The 26,459-nt window shown below is 46.1% G+C and overlaps 2 protein-coding genes across 2 annotated transcripts in view; one reads left to right on the plus strand and one right to left on the minus strand.

Annotated features, from left to right (window-relative positions):
* The window catches only part of SERINC3 (serine incorporator 3), a 967,471-nt gene that overhangs the window by 48,584 nt on the left and 892,428 nt on the right, over window positions 1-26,459 (minus strand). The window lies entirely within an intron of this gene.
* Window positions 1-26,459, plus strand: part of TTPAL (alpha tocopherol transfer protein like) — a 173,477-nt gene that overhangs the window by 41,802 nt on the left and 105,216 nt on the right. The window contains exon 2 of the mRNA XM_069651331.1: window positions 17,285-17,730. Within this exon, the coding sequence (XP_069507432.1) occupies window positions 17,285-17,730 (446 nt within the window). The remainder of the gene's footprint in view (window positions 1-17,284; window positions 17,731-26,459) is intronic.

The raw sequence follows: 26,459 nt of genomic DNA on the forward strand, positions 1-26,459 counted from the left end.
TTGGGAAGGCTATTTGAATACCCACCAAGCAGAACGGTTTGGGTCTATATGACCTAAAACATTTGACCTAATCACATTTGATCGAATTTACTTGACTTTTATTTGGTCTAAAATGAGAACCCTGCAACCCTCCCCCACTTGTCCTTGTCCTGGAGTTTGTTTGTCAATCGCTAGACCCCTTGGTTCATCTGCCATGTTCTGGGGGAGTGGAGGCAGACGACAGCGAAGAATACAACCAACAAGAAAGTGGCATAACTTTGAAAATGCCTGCTGTTGCGCTCTGCCTTGTATGTGGATCGGCGCATTTATATTTTATTCTGATCTATTGAAGATTGAGGTCAACAGACGCAGGACATACCAGGTCTCGGATCCTACCCCCTACTGAGCCAAGCAGACGTATGGTAGTAGGTTTACAGCTAAACCTAAGTTCCATGTTCTAATGTATAAACTGAGATTCCTCACTCTCTTTATACTCTAGTACTGTTTTACACTTCCTGGCTGGTTTTTACAATTTTTAAAGTGCCAACTCCATCTTAAAGCGATTAGCTCCGGCTGTCTCTATAGTCTCAAGCTGTTTGGCAGGTACCACTGAGGTACGAACTGTAACCTGTGATCTGCGCTTGATGCCACTAACCAGCAGTGAGGAGGGGGTGGGGGGAGACCGACTTTGGCTGCTCCTCAAGCTGTTGGGCGTACATCAATGTGGTGTACCTTACTGTGGCCGTCCAACAGAGATTAGTAGTCTGGGGTTGTTTGGGAAAAATTATCATGGAACTTGCATAAGGACCAGCGCTAACAGATTCACCTCAAGGTGTTTACCATTTATCATGGGGCTTGGGGGAGAAGGGGGGCAAATACTAGCCATTCCCTGGTCAAATTTCACAAGAAATATGATATAATCATGAACCCCATTCACAAAGTTAACAAACTGATCCATGAAATAGAAACTCGTTTAAATTCCCTTGATGAAGGCAAACTGATTTGTGGTCCTGTATATACTATCTGTGCTGTGGATGCTCCTTGGTGTAATATTGAGGAAAGAACTTGTATGGTCCCATTTACCTCCACAGTATTGCAGGCTGACGCAATGCCTAACTGGGGAAAATGTAAGAAAAGGGGTTAAGATTAAGATTATTCCTTCATTCAATATGAAAATTTGGAAGAAAAGTAGAACAGAAAGGAGGTAAGATGTATACGATCCTGGCTAATAGCCACCTCAGCAAAGATAGGGTAATGCTCTTTTGTTTAGAACAGATCACCTGCTCTACAACTGAAAATTGTAACCCTGCTCAGGTATGGGCCTATAGATACTGACCAAGGGGGAAAAGTTAAGATTGTGGTAATCGCGCACAATCCAAGCTTCCAATAAATTTTAAATATTAAATGAGAACACCTTTGGTCACCCAGAGTTATAGAAGTCATGGAAACCTCAGTCAAATCTCTTGATGAAGGATGTACGGGACAACAGTTACTCCAGCGGCAGGTCACTGTAACCATCTGACCACCATTTTGAAGGAATTGGGCATGATAAAACAATTGTCTATGTCCCTGTTAGATGAGGGAGGTGAAGTTAGATTGCAGAAATAAAGAGTAACTGTGATATGATAAATAAAAGTAAGGCAGAGCTTGTAAATATTGTAGGGGCCTCATTACGAGTCCGGCGGTAACCGAGCTGGAAAGACAAGCAGGTTACCGCCGGACTCGTATTAACCATTCCGCCTGCGTGATTCCGGGAATTCCGGAGGCAGGATTGTGTAAGTGCCCATTCCCATGGAGTCCCATGGGGATGAGGACAATGGAAACACCGGTTCCGTCTATGACGGAGCCAGTGTTTCCATTTCCGCCTGCAGGCGGGTGGTGTTACACCTCCCGCCTGCAGGACTCGGAATCGGCTGGTCCGGAAAGAATGGTGGTGGCAGTTTTACTACCACCGTTCTTTCCAGACTGGCTGACTCATAATGAGGCCCTAGGTCTCCAATATTGAAGGACACAATTATAAGGAATACAGTGATTCCACCTCAGAATAGTAGTAGAGGCGAGCTGGTGGATAATACTCCTGAGGTGAAGGCTAGTGGGATAAATGGAAGAACTGCAGAGTCTGCCTTTGCCCAAACAATAAAGAACTATCAAATCACCCACTCCGTCCCAAAACCTTTGGGTATGGTATGGTATCTTATTTGTAAAGCGTGACTTTGACCCATAGGGTAGCAGCAATAGAAAGGTAGCTAAAGGGCCTAAAAGAATAGAGAGCCCTTGGGGGCTGTAGACAGTCAAACAACACAACTACTCAAATCCAAACTAGACCAGCTTGTTGTGCTGTGTTTATGCATAATGTCCAGACCTCAACTAAAGGGCCTTATGAGGGAAGCAAATCCTTAATGAATTGGTGTTTTCACTGGTTGAGACATGTTGGTTGAGAATGGCTTGCCATTCCATAATAAGAGATGACATCACATGTTGTACCAGAAGAACTGGTCCAAGCAGTGATTTATATCTGTATTGAATGTGAGGATTAAGCATTGGAACAGAGCCTCTTAGCGATAGAGTACAGAACCTGCCCCCCTGTAAATATAAACCTCTCATTGAGGCCTATGCCCCGGTTTGGCCAACCTCTATAATAAATGAATGGAAAACACAACACAAGGATGATAATATAGAGGTGCAGGAAGGCGGTCCCCTTTTGATAGAAAGAATGCAACACGTTGAAGGTCATGGGGGGAAAGGTGATCTAGAATAATGCCCACGGATGCATTTTGAGTGCAGGAGGGATGGAAGACTTAGTTTGACTGGGTACACCTACACTTAATGTACTAGCATCTGGGACGGTAGATAATACAGTTGAAGAGACCAATGAGGCTAGGAGAACCAGCCTAAAGATACTGTCATGGAACATTGCAGGGTTGGTTAAAAAAACATTTGTGACCCAGGTTGGTGTGCTTTTGTAAAGACATTTCATATTTTAATGTTCCAGGAAACCTTGTCTATATCTGCTGTATACTTCCAGGGTTATACCTTCTTTCATATAGCAACTACAAAAGGTTGTCATGGTCGTCCAAATGGAGGTGTTGTTCAGTCTAGGTGAATGCTGCCTTGAAGTCTGGAATCAAGCCCTATGATACAGGCTCCAGTGATCTAAAGGAAGTGCATCCTATTGAGAAGAAGGGAGAATTATTAATACTTTTTAACCGTCAAACAGATAGAAAACGGCCCTGAGACAATCAGTTTACTAAACGATAGAATAGACCATTGAAAAAGCCTCAAAACAAGGGGTGTCTATTTTATTCTGGCTGGGGATTTCAATTTACAATCTGAGCCTCTGGTTTTTTTAAAATAATATTTTAGAAGATGATGGTGCATGGGATATACCGGACGTAATATGAAATCCATTAAATGTGCTTATAAACATACGCTAGATGTGGCTTCTATCCTCTACAATCTTGATTTAAGAGCTTGCAATGGAAGTTTTGGGTGAGTACAGACAGCGGTCCCATTTTTATATCTGGTATTAAATCTTCATATATAGACTGCTGTGCTGATCTGTGATGGACATGTGGTCAAGAGCTTTGAAGTGCTTGGTCACTTGGAGAGTGACCATAGACTTCTGAGCATGGGACTAGGCTTTGCCTTATGGCCCCAGTGTGACTTGGATGATCACCATAGGAATACTAATATTGTGATGAGTGGGCCATGTGAGATGGACCATAAAATGGGCAACGATCGAACAGCAAAATGCTCTTCCTATTAATATTTGATGGCACTTTGAGACACTTGGAGATCCTTCTCTGAATGCCAGGCTTACAAAATAATATCATACAGATTTAAAATAGTACGGTCAGTAAGATCCACCCCATTGTAACCAACAAGGGAATAGGCTAAAATTCTCAGCATTTCAGAAATATGTCTGGTATGATAAGGAATGTCGTCTAGCGAAGAAGGGCTTGTCAGGTGTGTGAAAGGTGTAGAGAATATTGGCTGTGATGAATTACAGTTCCTTAGATTTGAATAAAAAGTACGGTTAACAAATAAAAAAGGGAGCATGCTTCAGGGAAATGTAGCGCCCTGCTGGACTGTGATAGTAAAAACAGCACAGAGTTCTGGAAACTATGGGGAATACAGAACACAGAAATATTGTATGTATTTATATTTTGTTGCTGCTTTTATGGCATACTGCTAAAAATAAAGTATCATTGATTGATTGAAAAGGGGAGGTTGCGAAAATCCTGCCAATTATCGTCTGATCTCCCTTCTGGATACAGCAGTGAAGATCTATGCCAAAGTAGTACTCACTGGATTTCAAAAAGGTCAGAACACTATTGACCAGGCAGTTTGTCTCCTAGTTTTACAACAGAAATATGTAATTTTGCGGAAAGTTACATTTTATATGTGGTTTACTGACTTAAGAACAGCGTTTGATAGTTTGTCTGTTTGTTTATTATTTATAATGCGCATCATACCCTGGGGTAACGGGGCGCAGTGGTTACACGTATATGCGAGGCTTAGTTACACACAGTAAAATACAGGTTACGTTCAAATAGTACATATATACATAATAATATACAGGTTACACTTGGTTGCACACAGTAATATACAGATTACATACAAATAGTACATGTATACTTAGTGGTATACAGATTACCTATCGTTCGATTTCAGCCAGGTGATAGTGTTGGATCTGAATTTGTGGTAAGTTTGGTCTATTCTTAAAGTGGGAGGCAGCGTGTTCCAGAGTTTGGCTGCTTTTACAGGGAAACTATTACCTCTGATGGTGGATTGCTTATATTTAGGTATGGATAGTCGGTCTCTATTGGCAGATCTTGTCGGTCTTGTAGACGGCTGCTTATGAAATCTTTCTGCAAGGTAGATGGGTGCAGCATTGTTGAGGGATTTGTGAGTTAGCGATAGGGTTTTTAGTAGGACTTTATCGAAGGTTGGGAGCCAATTGTTCTGGCGACTAGTTTCTGAGATGTGGTCTCTTCTGGATATGCCAAGGGCCGCTCTAAGTGCATTGTTTTGAAGAGTTTGGATTCTTTTGACGGTGGCTTTGGAGGATCCTAGATAAAGGGCATTACAGTAGTCAAGACGTGATGGGATGAGGGCTCTGGCTAAGGTGATGCAGCTGCTGTCGGAGAAGAATGGCATGCCAGTGTGTATCAGTTTACACGTAGCCAGTAGAAGATGCCAGCGAATTGACCTGTTTAGTGAATGATAGATTCGAGTCCAGGTAAAAACCAAGAGTTTTCACCTCGTGTTCCACTTTTATGGTGTTACCATCGATTATGAATGATAAGTATATGGAGCCCAATTTTTTTAGGTTAGATGGGGTGCCCAGAATGATGAGTTCTTTTTATCATCATTCAGGCATAGACCATGTGTGGCCATCCATGCCTCGATGATGATATACACTCTGTTCACCAAGGCCAAATCCTTTTCATAATCCCCTGAAAGCGGGAGGAGGATCTGGATATCAGCTGTATAGTTAGTGTAGGTGATACCGAGATGGTCCAGATCATCGAAAAGGGGCTTAGGCAAAATATTGTAGAGTGTAAGTGAGACGCAAGAACCCTGGGGCACACCACAGGTAATAGGTGTAGGGTCTGCAGATGCTGATGGCGAGAAGACCCTCATTGTTCTACCGTTTAAGAATGATCTTATCCAGATAATGGCTTCATCAGAGAAGTGTGCTGCTGTGTTTAGATGGTTGCAGAGGATGTTGTGGTCAACTAGATCGAGCGCAGCAGAGAGGTCTTAGAGGAGGAGTAGTGCTGATTTGCCATTGTCTTTAAGCTGGTCAATTTGAGTCTTTAGATCAATAAGAGCGGTTTCAGTGACATGCTGGGGACGGAAGCCTGATTGTCTGGCTCCTAACAGGTGATGCTGTTCCAGGTGTTTTTGAATTTGAAGGTACGCTATTTTATCCAAAATTTTTAGAAGGAAGGGCACAGTGGTGATGGGTCTATAATTAGTTGGTGTCGCTGGGTCAAGAGTCGTTAATTTTAGGAGTGGGAGTACCCATGATTGTTTGAGGTTAGTGGGAATGGTGCCAGTAGCGAAGGACGCATTGATTAGTTTGGTGATGAATGGGGACAAGTCACAGGCAGCATCCTTGATGAGCTGCGCCGGGCATAGGTCTCCCTGACAATTTGAAGGTTTAAGGGAGAGAATAGTACGTTCCACTTCAATAGTAGAGACTTTGGTAAAGTAGCAGCGCGTGGAATCATCTGTGGAAGTCTTGTGTTGTGCTAGAGATAGGGGGATCTTTTAAGGCCATTCTCTTGCATGAGATTTTTTTCTGTAAGGTGGCAATTTTGTTGTGGCAATAGTGTAATCTGGGGCCACCCTGGGAGATAATGGAGAGTAAGGACATGCCCAATTATCTTTTCAAAGCCACCCAGAAATTGTACAATAATAGAGAAGCGGTAGTTGGGTGTAATCTATGCGTTCAAGTTGCCCCACCTATGAAGGTCCAAAAGGGGGTTAGACAAGTATGTGCACTTGCTCCCACCCTCTTCTGCATCTTCCTAAACCACTTAGTGGAGGAACTATTCAGACACAATACTGACGCCCCTTTCCTGGGTAGAGAAAGAATTCTGCTGTTACTTTTTCGAGATGGCACAGTATTGGTCTCCACTTCCCCGATGGGCTTGAGGACACAACTTATTTTATTTGATAGCTATTGCAAAATAGGCCTTAAGATTAATTTTGAAAAAACAAAATCTGTAGTCTTTAGCTACCAAAATAGGCATTGCAAGTTAACTTTGTCCATAGATAACCAGATTCTAGAACAAGTGCCAAGTTATGATTACCTGGGAATCACCCACTGTGCCCATAGTGTGGGGCAGGGGGAGCGGGGATCCGACACATGTTCTGGGGGTGTTTGAAGATACAGCACTTTTGGAACAGGAGAGAGCAGGCCTGCAGAAAAGCGAGGGTAGTGAGGTATGAATGGACACCGAAAGAATGCCTACTGGGGGCCTACCCAAGAGTTAGCAAATATAGGCATATAGTGGGACTTATGGACATGGCATGCATACTGGCCAAAAGGTCCATTGCAATGGCGTGGAAAACAGTAGGGGGACCACAATACATCAGATGGCACAGGGAGTTGGAGCACTGGACAGGTGCTGAGACTAGGGTGTGGGGTGACAGGGTGTCCAAAGCTCGTGGCGATGCGAGCCCTACATAAGAGGCCTGGAAAACACTGATCTGGGACATGTTCCACCCATCGGATGACAAGCCCCGAAGCAAGGCCCATGCCTGGGCTACTTGAGATCTGCCAGGAGCTGAGGTATCAAGATGAGGAAAGTCGAATAAGCACCCACTTGCCCCCAGCAAAGGCAGGGATACCCTACAATCTAGGGCCCCACTAAGGAAAAGTCGAGTTCCCCTAAGAGCGAACCAGGAAGTGAAGACTGGTTGTTGTTATAATTGTTATAATGTTACTTGTTTATGTTGACCTGTTATTACATGTATGCAAGACAATGTTGCATGTAGTAAACACTAACCATAAATGCCAATAAAAACATTGTAAAATAAATGATTACCTGGGAATCACAATCCTATGGAAAAAGCCAACCTAACCCTGAAGTCCATTGCAGAATGTGCACGTGTACATGGCCATGGGGCTTTAGCCCAATCTCTGGAAATGTACAGGTCAAAAGCCAAGGCGGCAGCCCTTTATGGGTCCTAATTGTGGGTGTGTTGTAAGTAAGAAAAGCTGGCTATTTTAGAAAACACTTTTGTGAGATCGGTCTGGCGTTTGCTAAAGAGTACCCCAAAATTGCTACTGAATTTGCAGCTCAAAGTAACATCAATGGAGCGATAGACCTTAAACCAGTCCTTTACGGGAGTCGATTATGGTCCATCAAAAATTAAGAAGACTTCTAGATTTGTTAGCACAACAATGCTCTTCTTCTCTCCCCTGGTGTAAGCACGCGTGTGATGAAAGACACAGGTGAAGCTAAATTGTTGATTTAATATTTGAACATTAGAAGGCAGGAAATTATACAGTTGACAGAGTGGTACACCTCTGTGAATGTGCTCAGTCGAAGGTCGTGTCCTGACAAAAGAAACGAAAGTAGAAGATTGATGTGAAATGTAAATTGTGTGAAGTGAATTGAAGTGGTCCTGCAATGTTTTAAGCAAAACCCATTGCACATTCGAAAGTCTTCGATTCTGGTATCAAAAGGGATCTGAGCCCAGACGAGGGACATCCAAGGTCTGAACCCGAGCGAGGGAGATCAAGTTGTGAACATTGTGGAAAAGAGGAACTGAGCCCGGACAAGGGGGACCCATGGTCCGAGCCCGAATGAGGAAAACCAGTCTTGAACTCATGAAGTGTAAATCCTGACAAAGGAAAGTAACTTTTGTGTTTTGATTGTTACATCAGGCTTTCTGCAATAAGAGACTGTCATTGCGAAAGAGACTTTTCGACGGAAGGCCCTGATGCCTATGTGTTGAACTGTTAACTCGTGGGCCAGGGTGTGTGCGAAGCCCGCATGTGCCGCCTTGCCCTGTGCTTAAAACCTGGGGAAGGGATGCCAACTGTTCAACTATCCTAACATATTTCTTGAAAACATTTATTTTGCATACATTGTTATCCAACACCATTTTGTATTTAGAAATAAGGATTGGCAATAAGTTTATTAGTATAGGCTTTTATTTTGACAGACTTTACTAAGACTGCGTTATTGTTATTTGATGGCCATAGCCTGAGCCCATCTTTAGATTTAGGTTTAGATAGGCCTTCTACCAACACATTGAAGTTCAATAAACACTCTTGAACTGTGATCACTTTTTTTCTGTCTTCACTTTTTGATACCACGCCTTCCTTACAATATCCACCTCCTTGATATACATATCTGAGACACAAATTGTGGTCCGAATGATTCCTGACCACGGCACTGAGTGTATGACTATGGGGGAATACTCATCTCCTCTACATAGATCACCATCAAGGTTGTATGACCCCATATACCAACATGTTGGGAGTGCGATAAACAACTGATTTCAGGAAAACCAACCCGGTAACCATTCATTAGGGTTAATGGGATGTTATAAAGTTGGTAGTCGAATGACAACCTATGCAAAGGCCCAAACGCTCTTCAAGAATCCAGTATAAAGGAGGTGAAAAGTAGGGAGAATGAACACAAGCGGAAAGAGTCCCAGAGGTCATCGAGAGATCTGAAAATGGCTAGAGCTAAACTTGAGGCACATATAACTGAAAGAACTTCCCGGGGGTTAGCATTAAAAGGAAACGATTTTAAACTATGCAACTGTGAACTCTGGATAATATCGCTGGCCTGTGAGATGGCACAGAGAACTTGGTCTATGAGGATAAGAAATTAGAACTGGTTCAACAATATTACTGCTCTTCTCTTCAAAAACAAGACAGACCCAGATATCCAGTTAAATTATATTAATTCGGCCAATATGCCACAGCTCCCTGACACATTCCAGACAGGAACTGGAAGTTCTGGTCCAGGAGGAAGAGGTCAGCCAACATCTTAAAAGCCAAAAAGTTAAAGCACCTGGCCCAGATGGGTTTACTGCCTTATTTTATATGACGTGCTACCTCACTTGCCCCTTAGCAGACTAGCCTATTCAGCACATTCCTTGCCAATATGATATGATATGATGCATTTGTTACGCACCTATACACAAGTGTTTCAAGGCGCGACGAGGCAGGGGTGGGGGGAACATGGGGAGACAGACAACGATCTTACTAGGCCAGGTGTCATTCAGATCGCGCAAGTGCAAGGGTAGAGGGGAAGGGGAAAGTGCATGGGGGAAAGGGAGAGGGGAAAGTGCAGTACAGGGTTATTGGCATGCAGCATACAAGATAAATAACCAGGGCCAGCTGGTGGCAAGTGCGAGGTAAATGCAGACAAGTGCTGGGAAGGGGGGCTGTATGGATATAGACACAGTCCCGTAGTGCAGGGTTTGCCGTGGAGGCAGTGCAGGGGAGAGTGGCTGGGCCGAGAACGGTGAATGGCCCCGTTGCAGATTCAGTGCAGTATCAGTAGTATTAGCAGGGGAGAGGGGGAGAGAAAGCGGAGGCAAAGAGGAAGGTTTTGAGGTGCTTCCGGAAACGGAGGTGGTTCTCCTCAAGTTTCAGGAAGGCTGTTCCAGAGGGAGGCCCCTGCAGTGGAAAGAGATCTGCCCCCAACTCGTTGTTTGGAGAAGCGGCTGACCCTGAGGGAGTTGGAGGCGGATGAGCGAAGAGCTCGAGAAGGAAGATATTTAGGAAGAGAGAGTTGAAGGTATTTTGGCCCAAGGCCCCAGACGGCCTTGTGGACAATGCCGAGGGTTTTGAACTTGATCCTCGCAGTCACTGGGAGCCAGTGTAGTGATTTCAGTCCTGGAGAGATACGGTCCCTGGGCTTGAGGCCAAGGACAAGTCTTGCAGTCCTGTTCTGGATGAGTTGCAAAGGGCGGAGAGTAGAGGCGGGCAGATTTAGATAGAGGCTGTTACAGTAGTCCAGCTTAGAGAGAACCAGGGCTCTAGAGACAGTGAGCTTCTGGGGGAAGGAGAGGAAAGGAAGGATACCTCTGAGGAGGTGTAGCTGGTAGTGTGACTTCTTAGATATGTCGGATATGTGAGGAGAGAAGGAGAGTGTGGAGTCGAAGATGACCCCAAGGTTTTTTGCCTTGCAGGAAGAGGGCCCAGAGAGGCCGGCCAGAGAGCAGCAGGGAAGGAGGGAGTGGGAGTGCCGATGAGTAGAATCTCAGTCTTACTGGCATTAAGGCAGAGGTCGTTGGCGGCACACCATTCCTGAATAGCAGAAAGACAGTCAGAGATGAGGGAAGGAGAAGAGGAGGCCGAGGGTAGTCTGAAAATGAGCTGGGTATCATCCGCATAGCACTGAAAGTAGGGGCAGAGAGCGGCGATGTGGTGGGCGAGAAGTGCCAGATATTGGTTGAACAGCCAGGGAGAGAGGTTAGATCCCTGGGGGACACCACAGGTAGAGAAGAAGATGTCAGAGAGGAAAGACCCCAGTTGGACCTGGGAGGGTCGATTTGAGAGGAAAGAGGTCAGCCATGCCAGAGCCTGACCAGTGATACCGAGGTTATCACGGAGACGGTTGAGCAGGATGGTATGGTTGACAGTATCGAAGGCAGAAGAGAGATCAAGCAAAATGAGAACACATGGAATGTTAGAGTCAAGGTTCGAGAGCAGGTCCTCACGGATGTTCAGGAGAGCAGTTTCCGTGCTTCTGGCAGCTCTGAAGCCAGACTGATGGTCATGAAGACTACCAACACATTCAGCATGGAGATTAAGCTGGGAGATGGCCAGTTTCTCCAGGAGCTTGCCCAGGAAGGGAGTGATAGAGATTGGGCGATAGTTAGCTGGGCAGGAAGGATCGGAAGAGGGTTTCTTAAGAAGGGGGTGCACAAGGGAGTGCTTGAGAGGGGATGGGAAGACTCCAGAGGCGAAGGAGTGATTGCAGAAGTCAGCAAGGGCAGGAGCCAAGGAGTCAATGTGGTCCTTGATAGTTTTGGAGGAACAGGGGTGGACCTGTTTTGACGAGACTTTCATAGATCGGACTTGTCTTGAAACCTCGTCAGCAGAAAAAAGGGGAAAGGAAGAGAAGGAGAGAGGAGGGGTGGCTGCAGAAGAGCCAGAGGAAGGGCAGGGAATAGAGGGGGGGAGGTTATAGAAGGAGAGTGAGGACAGGATGTTCTGAGTTTTTGAGATGAAGTGAGAGGCCAGTGCTGTGCAGAGGGCCTGGGAGGGGACAGGAGAGGTAGAGACTGCAGCAGGGTTGGCCAGCTCCTTGCAGATTTTAAAGAGTTCGGCCGAATTGTTAGATGCTGCAGAGATGCGGGCTTGGATAAGGGCTCTCTTCTTGGTGAGAACGGAGAGCCGGTATTGCCTTTGGAGCAGGCGACAGGCCAGTTTGTCAGAGGATGAACATGAAGCACGCCATTTCCTCTCTGCCACCCTGCACTTGCGTTTAAGGGTGACGAGATCCGAGTCATACCAGGAGTTACATTTGGCTTTGGGCTTCAGGCGGATTCTCATGACCGGGGCAAGGATATCAAGAGTATCAGATATAGCAGAGTGGAGAGTGGAGAGGGCTGTGTCAGGGTGGGAGTCAGCCGAAGGGGGAGGAGGGGGCAAGAAGGTGGCAGCGAAAGCCTCAACTGACACGCGCTTCATGGGTCGGATGACCGAGAAGGAAGGTGGCAGTGATGGGGGTGGCTTTGCCTGTGGGGTAGGGAGTGTGAGGTGGGAGGAGAGGAGAAATTGATCACTCCAGGAGAGAGGGACAGAGAGGGGAAGGTCAGAGGAGATCAGGGCATCAAGAGTGTGCCCTGCAGAATGAGTCGGCCCAGACGGGAGAATAGAGAGTGAGAGAGAGTCGCAGAGGTTGCGAAAGAGTCCAGAGGGGGGGACGGGAGGCATCCAGGTGGATGTTGAAGTCTCCAAGAAAGAGGAGTTGAGTGGTTGAGGACAGGAGTGAGGAGGAGAGGTCCTCCCACTCGGAGAGGAAGGAGGAAATTTGACCAGGTGGCCGATAGATGGTAGCCACGGTAAGGGAATGGCTAGGAGAGAGAGAGAGAGTCGGCAGACAAGACATTCAAAAGAGGAGTAGGTCTGCGTGGGAGTAACAGTGGCAGGAATCCACTCAGGGAAGATAAGGGCCACACCTCCCCCCGCACGGTTGGGTCTGGGCATAGAGAGGATCTTGTAACCGTCAGGTAGGAGTCTGTCAAAGCTGGTGACAGAGCTGGCCGTGAACCATGTCTCAGTGAGACCGAGTACGTCAAGGTCAAGTTCCTCAAGAAGGCGGCAGGTATCAGAGGAATGTTTGACGGCAGAGCGAGAGTTAAGAGTGGCAATGTGGAGAAGTTTGCCATCTTTGAAGGACTTCCGGGGAGGGGTACAGATCAGAGGTACGCCCTGCGGAGGTGAAGAAGGAGCACGAGAGGGGGTGGGGAGGGAGGGAAGAGGCAAGTTAGTCGAGGACAGAGGAGGGGGCACAGCAGGAGAGGAAAGGAAGTTGATGAGGCGTGGGAAGCGTCTATCGAAGGTGAAGGTTGGCCTGAGGGCCTTGGACCAAGACGGTCCCATTAGCATAGACATTAATGATGGCCTTAGAGGAGTGGAAGGAAGCCAAGAGGACATCCCAACGGGTGCCACCATTAATGGGAGAAGAGGAGAAAGGAGAGAGCACAGAGACCATATGAAGGGTCCATAGGTCAGGAGAAGGCACGAAAAAGAGGATGTCAGTGAGAGTTTCCTTGGAGGAGGCACTAGTGTAGGTATCAGCGATACTTTTTCCTACCAGATTTAGTGAGGAGAGCAGGATAGTCAATGGAGAAGCAGTTAGAAAAGATCGGTGAGATAGAGAGCACCATAGAATAGGAGGGAAGCAGTTAGAAAAGATCGGTGAGATAGAGAGCACCATAGAATAGGAGGGAGTGGGTGGGGGAAGACAAGACAAGCGCAAGCGGACAGGAAGAGTGCAGCAGGCGTTAGTTTAACACAAATTCAGAACATAGTAAGCGTATCAGGTACACAGTGGAGAGGCCACCTAAGTTTGTAAATCCTGCGGGGAGAGAAAAAACCCTAGTTTACCACAAATTCAGAACACGGTGAACACAGTAAAGGGTATCAGGTACACAGTGGAGAGGCCACCTAAGTTTGAAAATCCTGCTTCCATCAGGCAGAGGTTCCATAACCCTGGAGGAATCCATTACCATCGTAATCCTGAAGATTTACAAGGATCCCACATATACTGTGATTCCTACAAGCCCATTTCAATCACTAATATTGATGTGAACCTTTATTCTAAAATACCAGCTAATACCCTATTGAGAGACGTACTTGTATTGACCAATTCAGACCGGATTTATAAATAAGACTAGACATGGTACTATTAGGAGGAATCTTAATTTAAAAGTTGGGGGGAAAAGGAATAGCAAGATAATTGTCCTGTTGTACCCAAGGACCCCTAGTTGTTGTACATAGAGTGGGTGGCTGCTCGCACACAGGTGGGGTACAGCATTTGGGGAAAGTGAGTTGAGGGTTTATTGCTAGTTACTTAAATGAGTTGTGGCCTTTTTTGTCTTAAATAATTAGTAATGAATGCAAAAGTTATTTGAAGGTATTACAAACAAAATTATCAAGAAACATGGGTACAGCATAATTGAGGGAGGGGAGGTGATGTCACTCTGGAATGCTGATTGGATGACAAACCCAGGCTGCAAGACCAATGGTTGTAGGCCCTCAATTACCAGAGTTGTGGTGGTCATTAAATCCTATGTGCTAGACTCCACTGCTCATTTCAGCCAGTCACTCTCACCTTTCCTTCAGCACCAAGGAACTTATTTATTTATTGTTTGCTTGTCAAGTTTGAAACAAAAGCACAGCACCCAAACAGAAGGCGACTTATCATTTTGATGGGGTCCAGATTGATATGGGGATTGACCCATTGGTGGAGGAGGGGGCTGCATCCAAGGTGGAAGAAGTCCATTTGGATCATGAGATGGATATCCTCCCATATTGGGCACAGAGTGATTGAAATTTGGGTTTCCACCAGGGCCCTCAGAGTAAGTACTGTTAGATTGCATTCTATAAGACCTGCTGGTGATGAATGAGTCCCAAATAGTCCACAATGGGTGGCAGTTGGTGCTCCAGCGGCACAGTCGTGACAAATACCCTATATTCCAAAGAAGAACCCAAAGAGTTTGTAATACCATGATTTTGTACATGAAAGACTATGCTAAAAACTAGGCAGTAAAAAGAAACCCTAGTGCCAGCAAAAACTCAACCCTGCCATCACCACCTCCTTTTTCTATAGTCTAAGACACTGCAGAGCTTTTGATAGACTCCCACCAAGTTGTCATGCTAGCACACCACTAGCATACCTGTGCCCTAGGCCACCAACTTGCCATTGCCCTTGCTCTAATGATAGTCAATACAACTTAGAGCAGAGTTCCATCTATTTAACTTGCCAGAAATCCAATACCATCACAGTATAAATTTGAACTGGTGGAGGCAGTCCTTGGTTGGTATAGGGATTTGCTTAGCCATCCGAAAGCTATCTTTGCAAATGTGTAAAACTACTTTACCACTTTTCCTGAGCATACCTCCTGCTTTAGACAAGCCAGGATCGGATTCCAACGTATAGTTTGTGGTATCTGGCAGTGTTTCCCTTTCTAAGAAAACCATCATATGAACATTTTTTTTAAAAGCAAGCACACCTAATTCCTGTTTGCCGAACTTATTCTGCTACAAATAATCACTAATTTGAAGATCTGTGGAGAAAGAGATAATTGGGAAGGTCATGTTTACCAATTCAACAAGAGGATATTGTTAGTGTCCACAAACTGCCTTCATCTTTTCAGTGAAGGTTTATCCCACCGTATTGTGTGAACCAGATCCATGACAGTACCTAGTTATGCCACAGGTGTGTATGTATAAAATGCCTTTTTTTTGTATTCCATGTGGTGATTTACTCCATGAGATTCCTAAGGTGCACCTGTTTGTAGAATTTAGGGAACAGTCTTTAAATTGCCATTGGCTCATTCTGTGAGACTGGTTTCACATTTCACCATAAAATCAGACCTCAATTATTGTAAAAATGAGAATCGGACAGAGATGGAAGCCACACACCCTTTCTTTCTAGGTACTGCAAAGCTTCTTCCTGCTAGATATAGGGTTTTTGTTATTCCAAACAACGAACTCTGTGACCACATTTCATACTCATCAGTTGTTAAATATTCAGCTAAACCGAGAGGGAATGAAACAGGTACACAACGTGAGAAGCACCATCTTCCTGACTTTATGAATGATCAATATTTGCAAGTTAGCCCATCACTAACGCATGCTTTGAGCTTCTATAAAAATAATAGCAAAATGTCGGTTCCGTTTGGGTGTCTGGGTCCTTTATCTGTTGTCTTTCCAGCTGTCTGGAGTATTCTCTGGTTGGCCACTGATGTCCTACTTTATATTGTGCTTTATTCTAGACCACAGGTCTGCAACCTTTGTATCTACAGATGTTTTGAACTGGGACTCCCATTGGATCATGGGAGGGGTAGTCCAAAACAACTGGAGAGCCAAAGGTTGCAGTCCACTGTTCCACACCATGCTCTTGTGTTATGTTCCTTGATCACGCATCCAGCAATACCCATCCAAATTCCATTGCACTTTTCGTTATGCAAGATCCTGACATCATTGGCTCTGAGAAATATGTCTTGGTGTTGTTGGTAGAGATTGCAAAGTTGACCTCCTTTCCCACTGCAGTTCTAAAGGGCACAATTCCTCCATAATTAACTAGCTAATGGTTCAATAAAAGTCGTAAATGGCAGGAGGGGAACGAGTGCCCCGTCAACTATAAAACCTCTATCGTAAACCCAGTCCGCACCAACCTCCTTTAGGTTTTAGTAGCATGGCTTTCTATAATTGATTAGTTTCAGGGAATCCTCATCAAATAACTAAATCAAGCACTTTTCTTCACTAAGCAATGTACCCAATAGGCACTCTTTGCTATTGACAGACATAACGATTATGAAAACAAATTGTGTGTTCCGATGGGGCTATTTATCTGATGGTCCTCTTAGATGAACATACAATAACACAGTAAGGTAGAACCTATCTCTATTACTTTAAAGTAGATCATATTCTCACCAGTAAGCACAGTAGGATGTTACCCTCCTGTTTGTTTTGTTCCCCTATTTCAGGACACGATCTGACTAGGCATCACTGTTTCACTTACTTGAACTAGAAGAGGCATTCAGCTTTCTCTAAACATATTGTATGCATCCTTATTACCCCCTGAGGCTTTACCTCCTAGTCAAGCTGAAACTGCCTCTTCCGATTAAAAAATGGCAACACTTGATATTGTTTTTTGGTTCACCAAGAGCGCAAAAAGTATCGGGCTGTAGTGAAAATGTATCATTAGGAAGTGTAAATATCTGAACTAAGGTGGACTTGTTTCTCTTGGCTGGGATGCTTTGGACACACACTGTTAACAATACAGTGTCCTGGAACAGTATTTCATCTTCAGTGTAGTTTTAAAACCTTTTTATTCTTAGTCCTTCCTTTGTACCAATGCTCTGTTTGACATCTGTTGGATGAGTTTTAGTTGCTCCTTCCATCCCTGTTAGACATGTCTCTGCTGTTTTGCAAGCCATTTTTATTTGTTCCCTATAATAGTTTTGAAAAATATGTTCGTATCATTACATTGGTGAATTTATTTCCATTGGCTTTGGAGCTCCCTAATGCTTGTCAATGTTTATAATTGACATTAACAACAATTATGTTTTTCTGACATAGAATTCTGATGGCTGAAGAAAATGGGGCTCTAGGAACTGACCGCTTAACCGAAACAGTGTCAGAAAATGAACAGACAGCAAAATACCAAAGCTATGTGTGCTCACTGACTCCGGAACTTGTAGCAAAGGCACGTGAAGAACTGCAAGAAAAACCAGAATGGAGACTACGTGATTCGCAGGCCCTGAGGGACATGATCCAGAAGGATTACCCAAATCTCCCAACACGGCTGGATGATGCTTTTCTTCTAAGATTTCTTCGAGCGAGGAAGTTTGACTATGACAAGGCACTGCAGCTATTAGTGAACTATCATGGTTGTCGAAGAAGCTGGCCCGAGGTGTTCAACAATTTGAAACCATCTGCAGTCAAACCTGTTTTAGACTCTGGGTTCGTAACAGTGTTGCCTCAATCTGACACCAACGGTCAAAAGATTGTCTGCATTCGACCAGGTAATTCGGCAAAATTGTTTTCTACGTGATTACGGTTCAATTATAAAGTCAGTCTAGTTTTCTCATGGAAGGCCTACTTACTCCAGTGCAGATTCTCATAAAATCAATAAACGACTCTCTGTAGCTCCTTGCAATTCTGGTCTGTGATGCTTAAAAAGGCCTTTGTTTACTGCTCTTGAGCGCGTAAGCAAATAATCAACACTACCTTCAAATGAATACATCCCATTTAGACAAGAGTAGCAGCATGTCCTTTACTCTTTACAGCATGGGCCAAAGGTTCAGACTTGTTTTGGGTATCCATTTTTTGATGACACTAATTGAATTCCCATCATCGCCATAAATACTTTTAGGCATTATTTTATCTTGGACGCAGGAAAAAATTAGTACAGTATTAACTAATTTGCATTTAAAAACGAATCAATAATACCACTATAAAAAGTGGAAACGGCACAAAATGCAATCCTTTTTGTAATCAAAATTGGTAATCCTTCCAACCTTAAGAGTCCAATAAAGTGCCCCATGTTTAACATAGTTGCTAGTAATAACATGAAATGTAAGCAAAAGTGGCCTATGCTCTGGCATCATGAAGTTAATTTGCAGTAAGGCAAAGAATATAAATAATGTTACAAGTAAACACTGGATTTTTGTAATTGGTTATTTACAACATGCAATACCCAGAGGTTTCTAAGCGCGGACCCAGGAATCGAACCTGTGTTTTGTGTTATTTTGTTTACAAGGCAAGCACATTGCCCCAGAGCTATCCTCGCGAGCCTGTGCGGATTACCTATGGCTTCATTATAAATTTACCAACACCTGTTACTGTTGCTAAGTTTGAAGTCTGATCTCCTAGTTCCAGAGCAGAATAAACGGCATGTATATTCCAGTATCTGAATAATGGGAGTAACCATGATGTTCTTTTTGTAGACAGGACAAATAGCAGAACGTGTTAGACATCTTCCCTAATGCTCCCACACTGCCTACACAGCGCTCCTGAACTGCTCACCCATGTTGATATGGACACTGGTAAAATTCCTAAATGAAATTTCAATTATGATGGCGAGAAAAGGTTTGATATGATTCAGATGGCGTATCACAGAAAACATAATAGCAAATGATTACATAGGGCATGAATAATGCTTGCCTTCCTGTCTTTAATAAAATCAAGACTGTTCTGAAAGTTATTACAGAAAATCTTCATTCTATGTCTAAACCAGAGGCAAGCATTATTCACCTTCAACTGTGCCGTCTGTTCAATAGGTCTGAGATATAAATCCCTGAAGACCGATTCACCGAACCAATCTGCCATCTTCATAAGGTCTTCCAATCGAATTCCCACCTGAAAGGCCCTTGTAGCTGTGGCCCCTCTGGCTGAGTGAGCTCCAAAACGAGATGAATCTATCCATGCCAGAGTCAGAGTCTAATGCACCCAACAGACTAGCGTCGGAGCGGTCATTGCCTTATGAGGTTTGCAGATGGCTGTTTACAGCTGGCCTTTTCTATTCATCCTCAGCTGGTCCATCGTCTCCTCATATGCTTTAAGCCATTTGACAATGCACAATTTAGAATGGTCACTGAAAGCTGGGTATGAAATAACTTTAGAATTGCACTTGATGTACCAGGACACATGAGATACTCCAGTCTGGTGAGTATACTCGCACTGCCAAATCTAGTGCCGAGATGTCAGACACTTTCCTGCATGATATAAGACATAGCAAAGTGGTGAGCATGCCTGAAAGAGCCATGCAGCCAGCTCTGAATTCTGCAGCCAAGAGAGGAACAGGTTCAGGACTCTGTTCATGTCCCACAAATCTAGCTATGGATGACATAGACAGGCGCACTCCCTTCAGTATAAGACATACCAATGGGTGCTCGCCAACTGCCAGACTGTTCACCAGTTCATGCCCGGTCGAAATCGCCCGACTGATAAGTATTCACTGCCCTGTATGCCAATCCACGGTCTGACAATGCCGCTAGAAAAGGCTGCACTTCCGCTACGGAAGCTGAAACTGGATGGGACCCCGGTCCCATGCACCAGCGTGTCCAGGTCGGCGATGTGGCCGGGGTGCAGCTGTCCTTGATGAGGCTTATAGCTTTGCTTGGATTCCAGAGATTCTCCACCTTGATCTGAAATCCTCCAGGCCACCAGTGTTAATGTCATGTTCGGAATGAGAGGATGATGTTCCCCTTTAGGAACGGTCGGAAGATACAGAACGTGGAGTAGTAGGATTGGAGAATCTGAAGAAAGTTCAAGAAGAACTGGAAACTAGGCTTGCAAGTTCCAAACTGGGGCTATCGGAAATGAGCTCCGCCTGTTCCCGACAGACCTTCGCCATGGTCCTCGCATTCATGATGAACGGCCGGAAAGCGTAGCACACTCGCTCAGATCATGGCTTTAGGAATTGTGATGAATCTGTGGATGTCGTCCCTTTTTCACTAGGCGGAGCCCCTATGCATGAGAAAGCTGCCCACTATCCCAGAGGAATGCAGGATTCTGATAACACATCACCCTCCCACACACACTCATCCCCTGTCCACTTCACCTCTGTACCAGAGTCCCCTATGTATGTCGGTAGGGTTGAGAACTCCGTCCCCTTTAAAAGTACTTGGACGAGAAGGAGTTCAACTGACTCGCTACGAGTTCTCAAGATCAGTACTGAGATGAGGAGGATGTGCGCAGGCTTAAATATTACCTATAGGAACCATGTTGAACGGTCTAGGTTGTTCCAGTCACATTGGCCAGAGCCAGTATAAAAGGGAGCACAGACTCCTCGAGACAAGCCCTCCATGGAGGAGCAAGAAGCAGGGAAGTCGTTTTGCTGCAGGAAAAGAAGCTGTGGACCAGAGACTCTGTCGGAAGCAGGGGGGAACCTTTGCACGCCGGCGAAGTGCTGCATACTGGAGGGGCCCAGGAGAATACTTTTTCAAAGGACCTGCCAGAGAGCCTAACCCTTCCTGGAGGAATCAGGGGGACCACATGAAGCAGAGCTGCAGCAGCACACCGAAGAATACTGTAGAATCCCAAAACCAAAGCAGAGAGACCGTAAGACTGTCCAAAAACTACCAGGAGAGACCCCAGAGGTACAGGAGTGACCGGGATAGTAGGTAGGGGCAGAAAGGAGTGGTGGGATACCCTGACCCAGCTATTCAGGGAAAGAGGAGAAACTCGGGAAGCAAAGTAACCTTCCCTAGCCCCCAAGAAAGCAGCCAAGGAAGCCAGGTTTGGGATCCGCGCCGATTGGAGATTACCATCATCGGTCATCTTCATAGTCTCAGTACTTGGCAGGCTAGTGAACCAGGTCTGCCAAACTATTACAAAAGAACCATACGGGTTTGTGACCCGGACCCTAGAGACTTGAAAGCAAGGCGAAACAAGTTGAGAGAAGAGACCAGGGGAAGGGAAGCATCTTCCCTGGTGCTGTGAGAACTGCATGATAGAAGCCAAGAGAAGGAAGGCCCTCGCTTGACATTGTGAAGAGCCTTAAGAAATCCAGGGGAAGGGAAACATTCCCTCTGGTGTTTGTAACTACAGTGAGAAGCCTGAGTGAGACCAAGAGAAATGAGCCATTCTCTTGGCGTCAACATTTTGAGTTGGAACTTTGCTTTCTTTTTTCGGCCAGAGAATTTCTCTACGTTGACGCTTTGTTTATTTCTGCACCATTTGGAACTTTGTGATTTGAGCTGGTTAGCAGACAACGCCTTTGCACCTTGTATTTAGCTATTAGTATGAGGGCAAGAGTTAGGGTTCTGACATGACTGTGGACTTACCTTTATTTTGACATCCTAAATTACCCCTTTAAGATGTGTGTTTAGGCAAGAAAACCCCTCTTGGCATTGGGGCTAACAAGGCCTTTCTCCATTCCACATTTTTCCTTTAATGAAAGTCTATATCCAGAGAAATGCCACCATTGTGTCTGAGCCTTACGTCTGCACCCTTACAGCATGCATCAATGGCCTTTGTCGCTGGGTCCGGCTTCCAACTAAAGTATTGCAGGAATTGGACATTTAACCGGGAGTCAAAGAGGTCCTCTGCCCTGCATATGGAAGAATACCCGCTTGCATAGCTTCCAGTCGCTGTAATCCATCAGAAACCTCAAGTTCCAGTACTCTGCTGTCACAGAGATCTGGTGTTTAAGAAAGAAGTGCCAAAAGTCCTTGGCTAACTCTGCCAAAAGCCTTGACCTGGTCCTGCCTAGGTGGTTGATGTATACGACTGTTGATGTATTGTCCAGCAGGATACAGCAGCTTGCCCTGCCTTTGGCGAAGGAATGGAACGTGAACGACCCTGCTAGAAGTTCCAGGCAGTTGGTGTGTAGTTCCAGTTCACAACATTACGATCGGATGGAGCGACAGCGACTGCCCAAGCTTGGCAAAAAGTCTAGGTGGATCCCCCTGAAAGTGTCCCTGAACCATGCATTGTTGGGCAAGTCATCCCAAGCTTATGGGAAATCTGCTGTCCTGCAGGTTGTGACGGCTCTCTTACAGGACTTCTCCAGCCGTGACCTCTTGACCTGCTTCTGGTGGGGGGAAAAAAGCACATCCATTCTCTGTTCCTGCCAGTAATGACCAGACGAGCGATTCTGCTGGGACCTTCTATCCAGCACGAAGCAGCCAGAGAAGCGGCCCCTGCCTCTTCCGGCCCTCTCAAAAGCCTTAGAAGAGAACACGCTCTTGAACGAAGTTTGTGCTTTATCTAAGGCTGTAAATGTGCTGATGAACCATCTCCTTGGCGAAAAGGTCTCTGAACAATAGCCCCTGGGCCGCTGGTCTTGACTCTGGGGTAGATAGTTCCCCCAATTTAGGGTCTATTTTAATAAGACCACTTTGCGTCACTCTGTGGATAAGGCACAATTGCCATTACCAAGGAGTCATACCGCACGTTAAACCCATCCTGCCAGCACGAGCGGGCCAATGACCTTGCCCATCTCCTCGCTTCTTCTGACAAGTCCAGAATTTGTACTAGTAGGCCTGAAACATCCAGTACCTTATCCTGGCACGACCTCCATGCTCTAGCTATACCCTTCCTCTGGTCTTTGAACATCTTCCCCAGGAAGGTGATCATCCTGGCGTTGCAGCTCGGTTGTGACTGCCACTTTCCCTTTGATCTCGGGCGTCAGGCACTCTGCTTAATGCCTCGCCCTTACTTTGCCAAGCACTTTCCAGAACCTGTTTTTAATGTACTCCACCACCCCAGAGCATGGAGACCATTCCGAGGACTGGCTGTGAATGAGGTCCTGCGGTATAAAAGTGTGGTCCATCCCCTCTTCTTCTGCCGCCGGCTGTGATGTGCCTGCACAGGGTTCCTGTGATGCCTACTGCAACCTGCTTGTACAGGGCTCTGTACTGGGCTGAGCATTATCAGGTGTTGCTGGGTTGGCTGGTTGCAATCCATCAGACTCCTGAAAATCCTTGTCGCCCGTTGTAGACAAGCTGTCTCCATCTGTGCCGTGTTTATCTACCTCTGGGCTAGAGCGTCTGGTGCCGGGAGGACTTCCTTTCTTTTCTAGGAAGGTCTTCTTGAGCCTCCCGAATGCATCTGATAGGGCAGGCTTTCGGGTGCCCCTCATGTGCACCTTGACTCTTGTCCAGTCTCAATTTGATTGGCACCAGCATGTCTGAGATGGCCTTTGTTGTTGTGTTCTCAGCAGAAGGGCCCAGTACTCTTTTTAAAAGCTGGCCGCCAAGGCCAGGAACTGCTCGGGGAAGGCTTCATCTTCTTCTGACCATTCCTGGTCTGACAGAGATTCTTTGTGCCGCCATCATTATTTTTTATTTTTACATTTTATTTATTTACTTATTTGGGCTTAAATAATCTGCCAATGGCTGTCTGCCTTTCACTGACTGCCATGAGTTTCTTGATATCTGTGTGCTGACCCCACTTCCTGTTGCGTAATGGGAGATTGGTACTCCCACGACTAAGAATAGACACAGAAAAGAATAGCCCCCACCTTTTGAGTATTTAGCCCAGAAGAATGTGTGGCTGAAATGTAGCCGCTAAATGCCAAAAGGCTCTTGTTGACCAATATGTTTTAAATCAAGATGCCAAATCAAAAAAGACTGCAGACACCCCAATTGGCCAACATATGGTAAAATGCATTCACTGCGGAAAGTGAATGGTCATTTTGGTCTTTCCCAAAGCGCTGTACCATACTTCTTCTCCCTGATCATACACCTAAAGACAGCATGATGAAAGCCCCACTCTTCCTCGCTGATCACTACCCAGTTTTTCCTCTATCGTCTTCAGTCTTTTGCCCCCATATCCTCCCTCTATTCCTCACCACCCCTTGCCACACTTCTCACGGCCCCTCATTGCCTCAGTCCGATATACCCTCTTTCAATGTTCAGATCAAAGCAAAACCTAGTGTCAATGCCAATGTTTTTGTTTTTATGTAGCTCTTCTTAAGGTGGTCACTGCTTTACACATTCCCAATTTTGACCCCCACACCCCTCCTTCACTACAACTTGGGGGCAAAACTTGTACAGGGCGCCCCGTCTACGCAGTGCAACCAACCCTTTTCCTGCAGACTTTCCGCCCTAGAGACTTCCTAAGCCCGCCCGCACACCCAGACACTGTCGGAGAGCGGCCTCCGAAGAGCACCCTGTTCAGCACTACCCCTCCAAGAAGCTGGCCCCCGGCGCTGAGGTGCCTGCACTGGCCCTCCCTGAAAGGCATCCAAGCGCTGGCCGAACCGCTGGCCGAACACACAGTAGGACCGAGCCTCCCTCGAGCCAACAAATCCAGGGCTCCGCTTACCTGCCTTCCACAGCACCCGCACTGCCAATATGGAGCCACGCTGATAAAAGCGAGAACCACTCTCCTGCGGGGCCTCCAGGCACGGACCACTGCACGTGCAAAACACCTCAATCAGCGCTCGGCTGCAACTTGACGCGAAAACAGTTATTCACTGTCGCAAGCAGCCCCTACCACCACACCCAGGCCCGCAACCGACCGATGCAAGAGCGAAGTGCCCTGGACAGACACGAAAGCCTACCCTTGCATCATATCGGATGGAACAACTCAGCAGCATCAGCACAATTTTTATAACATAGGGACCCACAATGTACGCCTCTTAGGTGATTTAGCCGACTCGCCACCCTGCAAGCAATCTGGATGCTTCCGACCACCCGGTGACACCCCGTCACGGAGACCGGGTAATCCAGGTACAATCCCATTGTCAGAGACTGATAGAAAGGCCCTGAAGGGAGGCATCGCGGGTGAACTGGCATTCCCTAAAACTGGGACCTGATGCCCACATAGCAAGCGCCCTTTAAGCTGAATCCTTGGGCTAAGCGAACAATGCACCCTTGAGAATCTTGACCGAAAGGCACGCAAGGAGTCCTCAAGTGCACAACTCTGGTCCACGAGGCCGAGGGCTGGGCCCCTGCACCCCAGGGCGTGTGCCCTCCTTGGTACCAGCTAACAATACTGTCCACGCTGTTTCCTGGCTCCCGGCAGTCTGACAGAGGAGTTGTGAACACCAAAGACACCCAGCAGCCCCCTGCCCAAGTGCACATAGACCTAAGGAAAACAGAAACAACAGGTAGGCCCTCATATTCTTATGCACCACATCAAGCACTAGCCGTGTTGCCCACTCAGATGTCGGATTCCTGGAAGCATACTGGAGACATCCGATCCCGGAAGACACTCGACAATGGGATTAAGCACAAGGCAGTGACTCCAAAGTGGAATACCACCAGAAGGGACATGGCAATGGAATACGGAGGTGGACTAGTAAGCCCCATAACCGCCTCCAGTGATCCAAAACATTAGATAACACCAAACTAAGCACCACTGGTGAGCTCCAAGCCCACGCCTAAAGATAACCATACCAATTGGCACCCGGAAAGACCCCACTCAGCCTCACTTTGGGCTACTGCGCCGAGGGTTGGGCCCCTGCACTGCAGGGCGTGTGCCCTCCTCGGAATCGATGTGCAGCTCAAGCCACATTCTTTCAGCACTAGAAGCGCTCTTTGCAATCCATCGGGATCCACAACCCACCACTACAAAAGCTCTAGGAAAAGACACTATTACCCATCTTTACATTACATGCCAAAGGGAACCACCCATTGTAGCGCTTCAGATTCGCTGCTCATTAACATTAAGGAAAAATTGGCAATATATAAGTTCTCACCACTACACGACTGGGAGCGACGCAACAACATATGCGTTTTCGACATCCCAGAAAAGGAGGGCGAAACTGAGCCCGATCTAAAGAGAACCCTGCATACCCTATTGAAATTGATATTCAATGACGACTCGGTGGATGAACCCAAAATCGACAGCATCCACAGGACCTGCGGCAAGCCAGGGGGTCCAAGAACAGTGCTGGCCCGATTTCCATAATTATGCGGACAAAGCCAGAGTTCTGGAGAAGGCCAGACGCACACCGCAAATCACATTGGACACGGCAAATATCTCCACCTACCAAGAATTGTCCTCCCTCACGCTGGCAATGAGGAGAAAATGCCTTCCACTCACCAAAATGCTCAAAGAAAAAGACATACGGTACCGTTGGGGATACCCCTTTCCGCTCGCTTTGGAGTGGGAAGGGACTGAGATAAAACTGACTTCTGAGAAGGACATCCGTGGCTGTATAGCAGACTTACTGAGTGTCCACGAAGAGAAAGCACCCCAGAATGGGAGAAGGACTGAGGACCAGGAATGGCAGATGAAGGGACCACGATGAAAGAAAATATAGGGTTCCAGGAAGTATAGACGGATGAACGCCTCC

The sequence above is a fragment of the Ambystoma mexicanum genome, chromosome 3p (genome assembly GCF_040938575.1).
Source record: "Ambystoma mexicanum isolate Mex_15411 chromosome 3p, UKY_AmexF1_1, whole genome shotgun sequence".
NCBI classification, from domain to species: Eukaryota; Metazoa; Chordata; class Amphibia; order Caudata; family Ambystomatidae; genus Ambystoma; species Ambystoma mexicanum.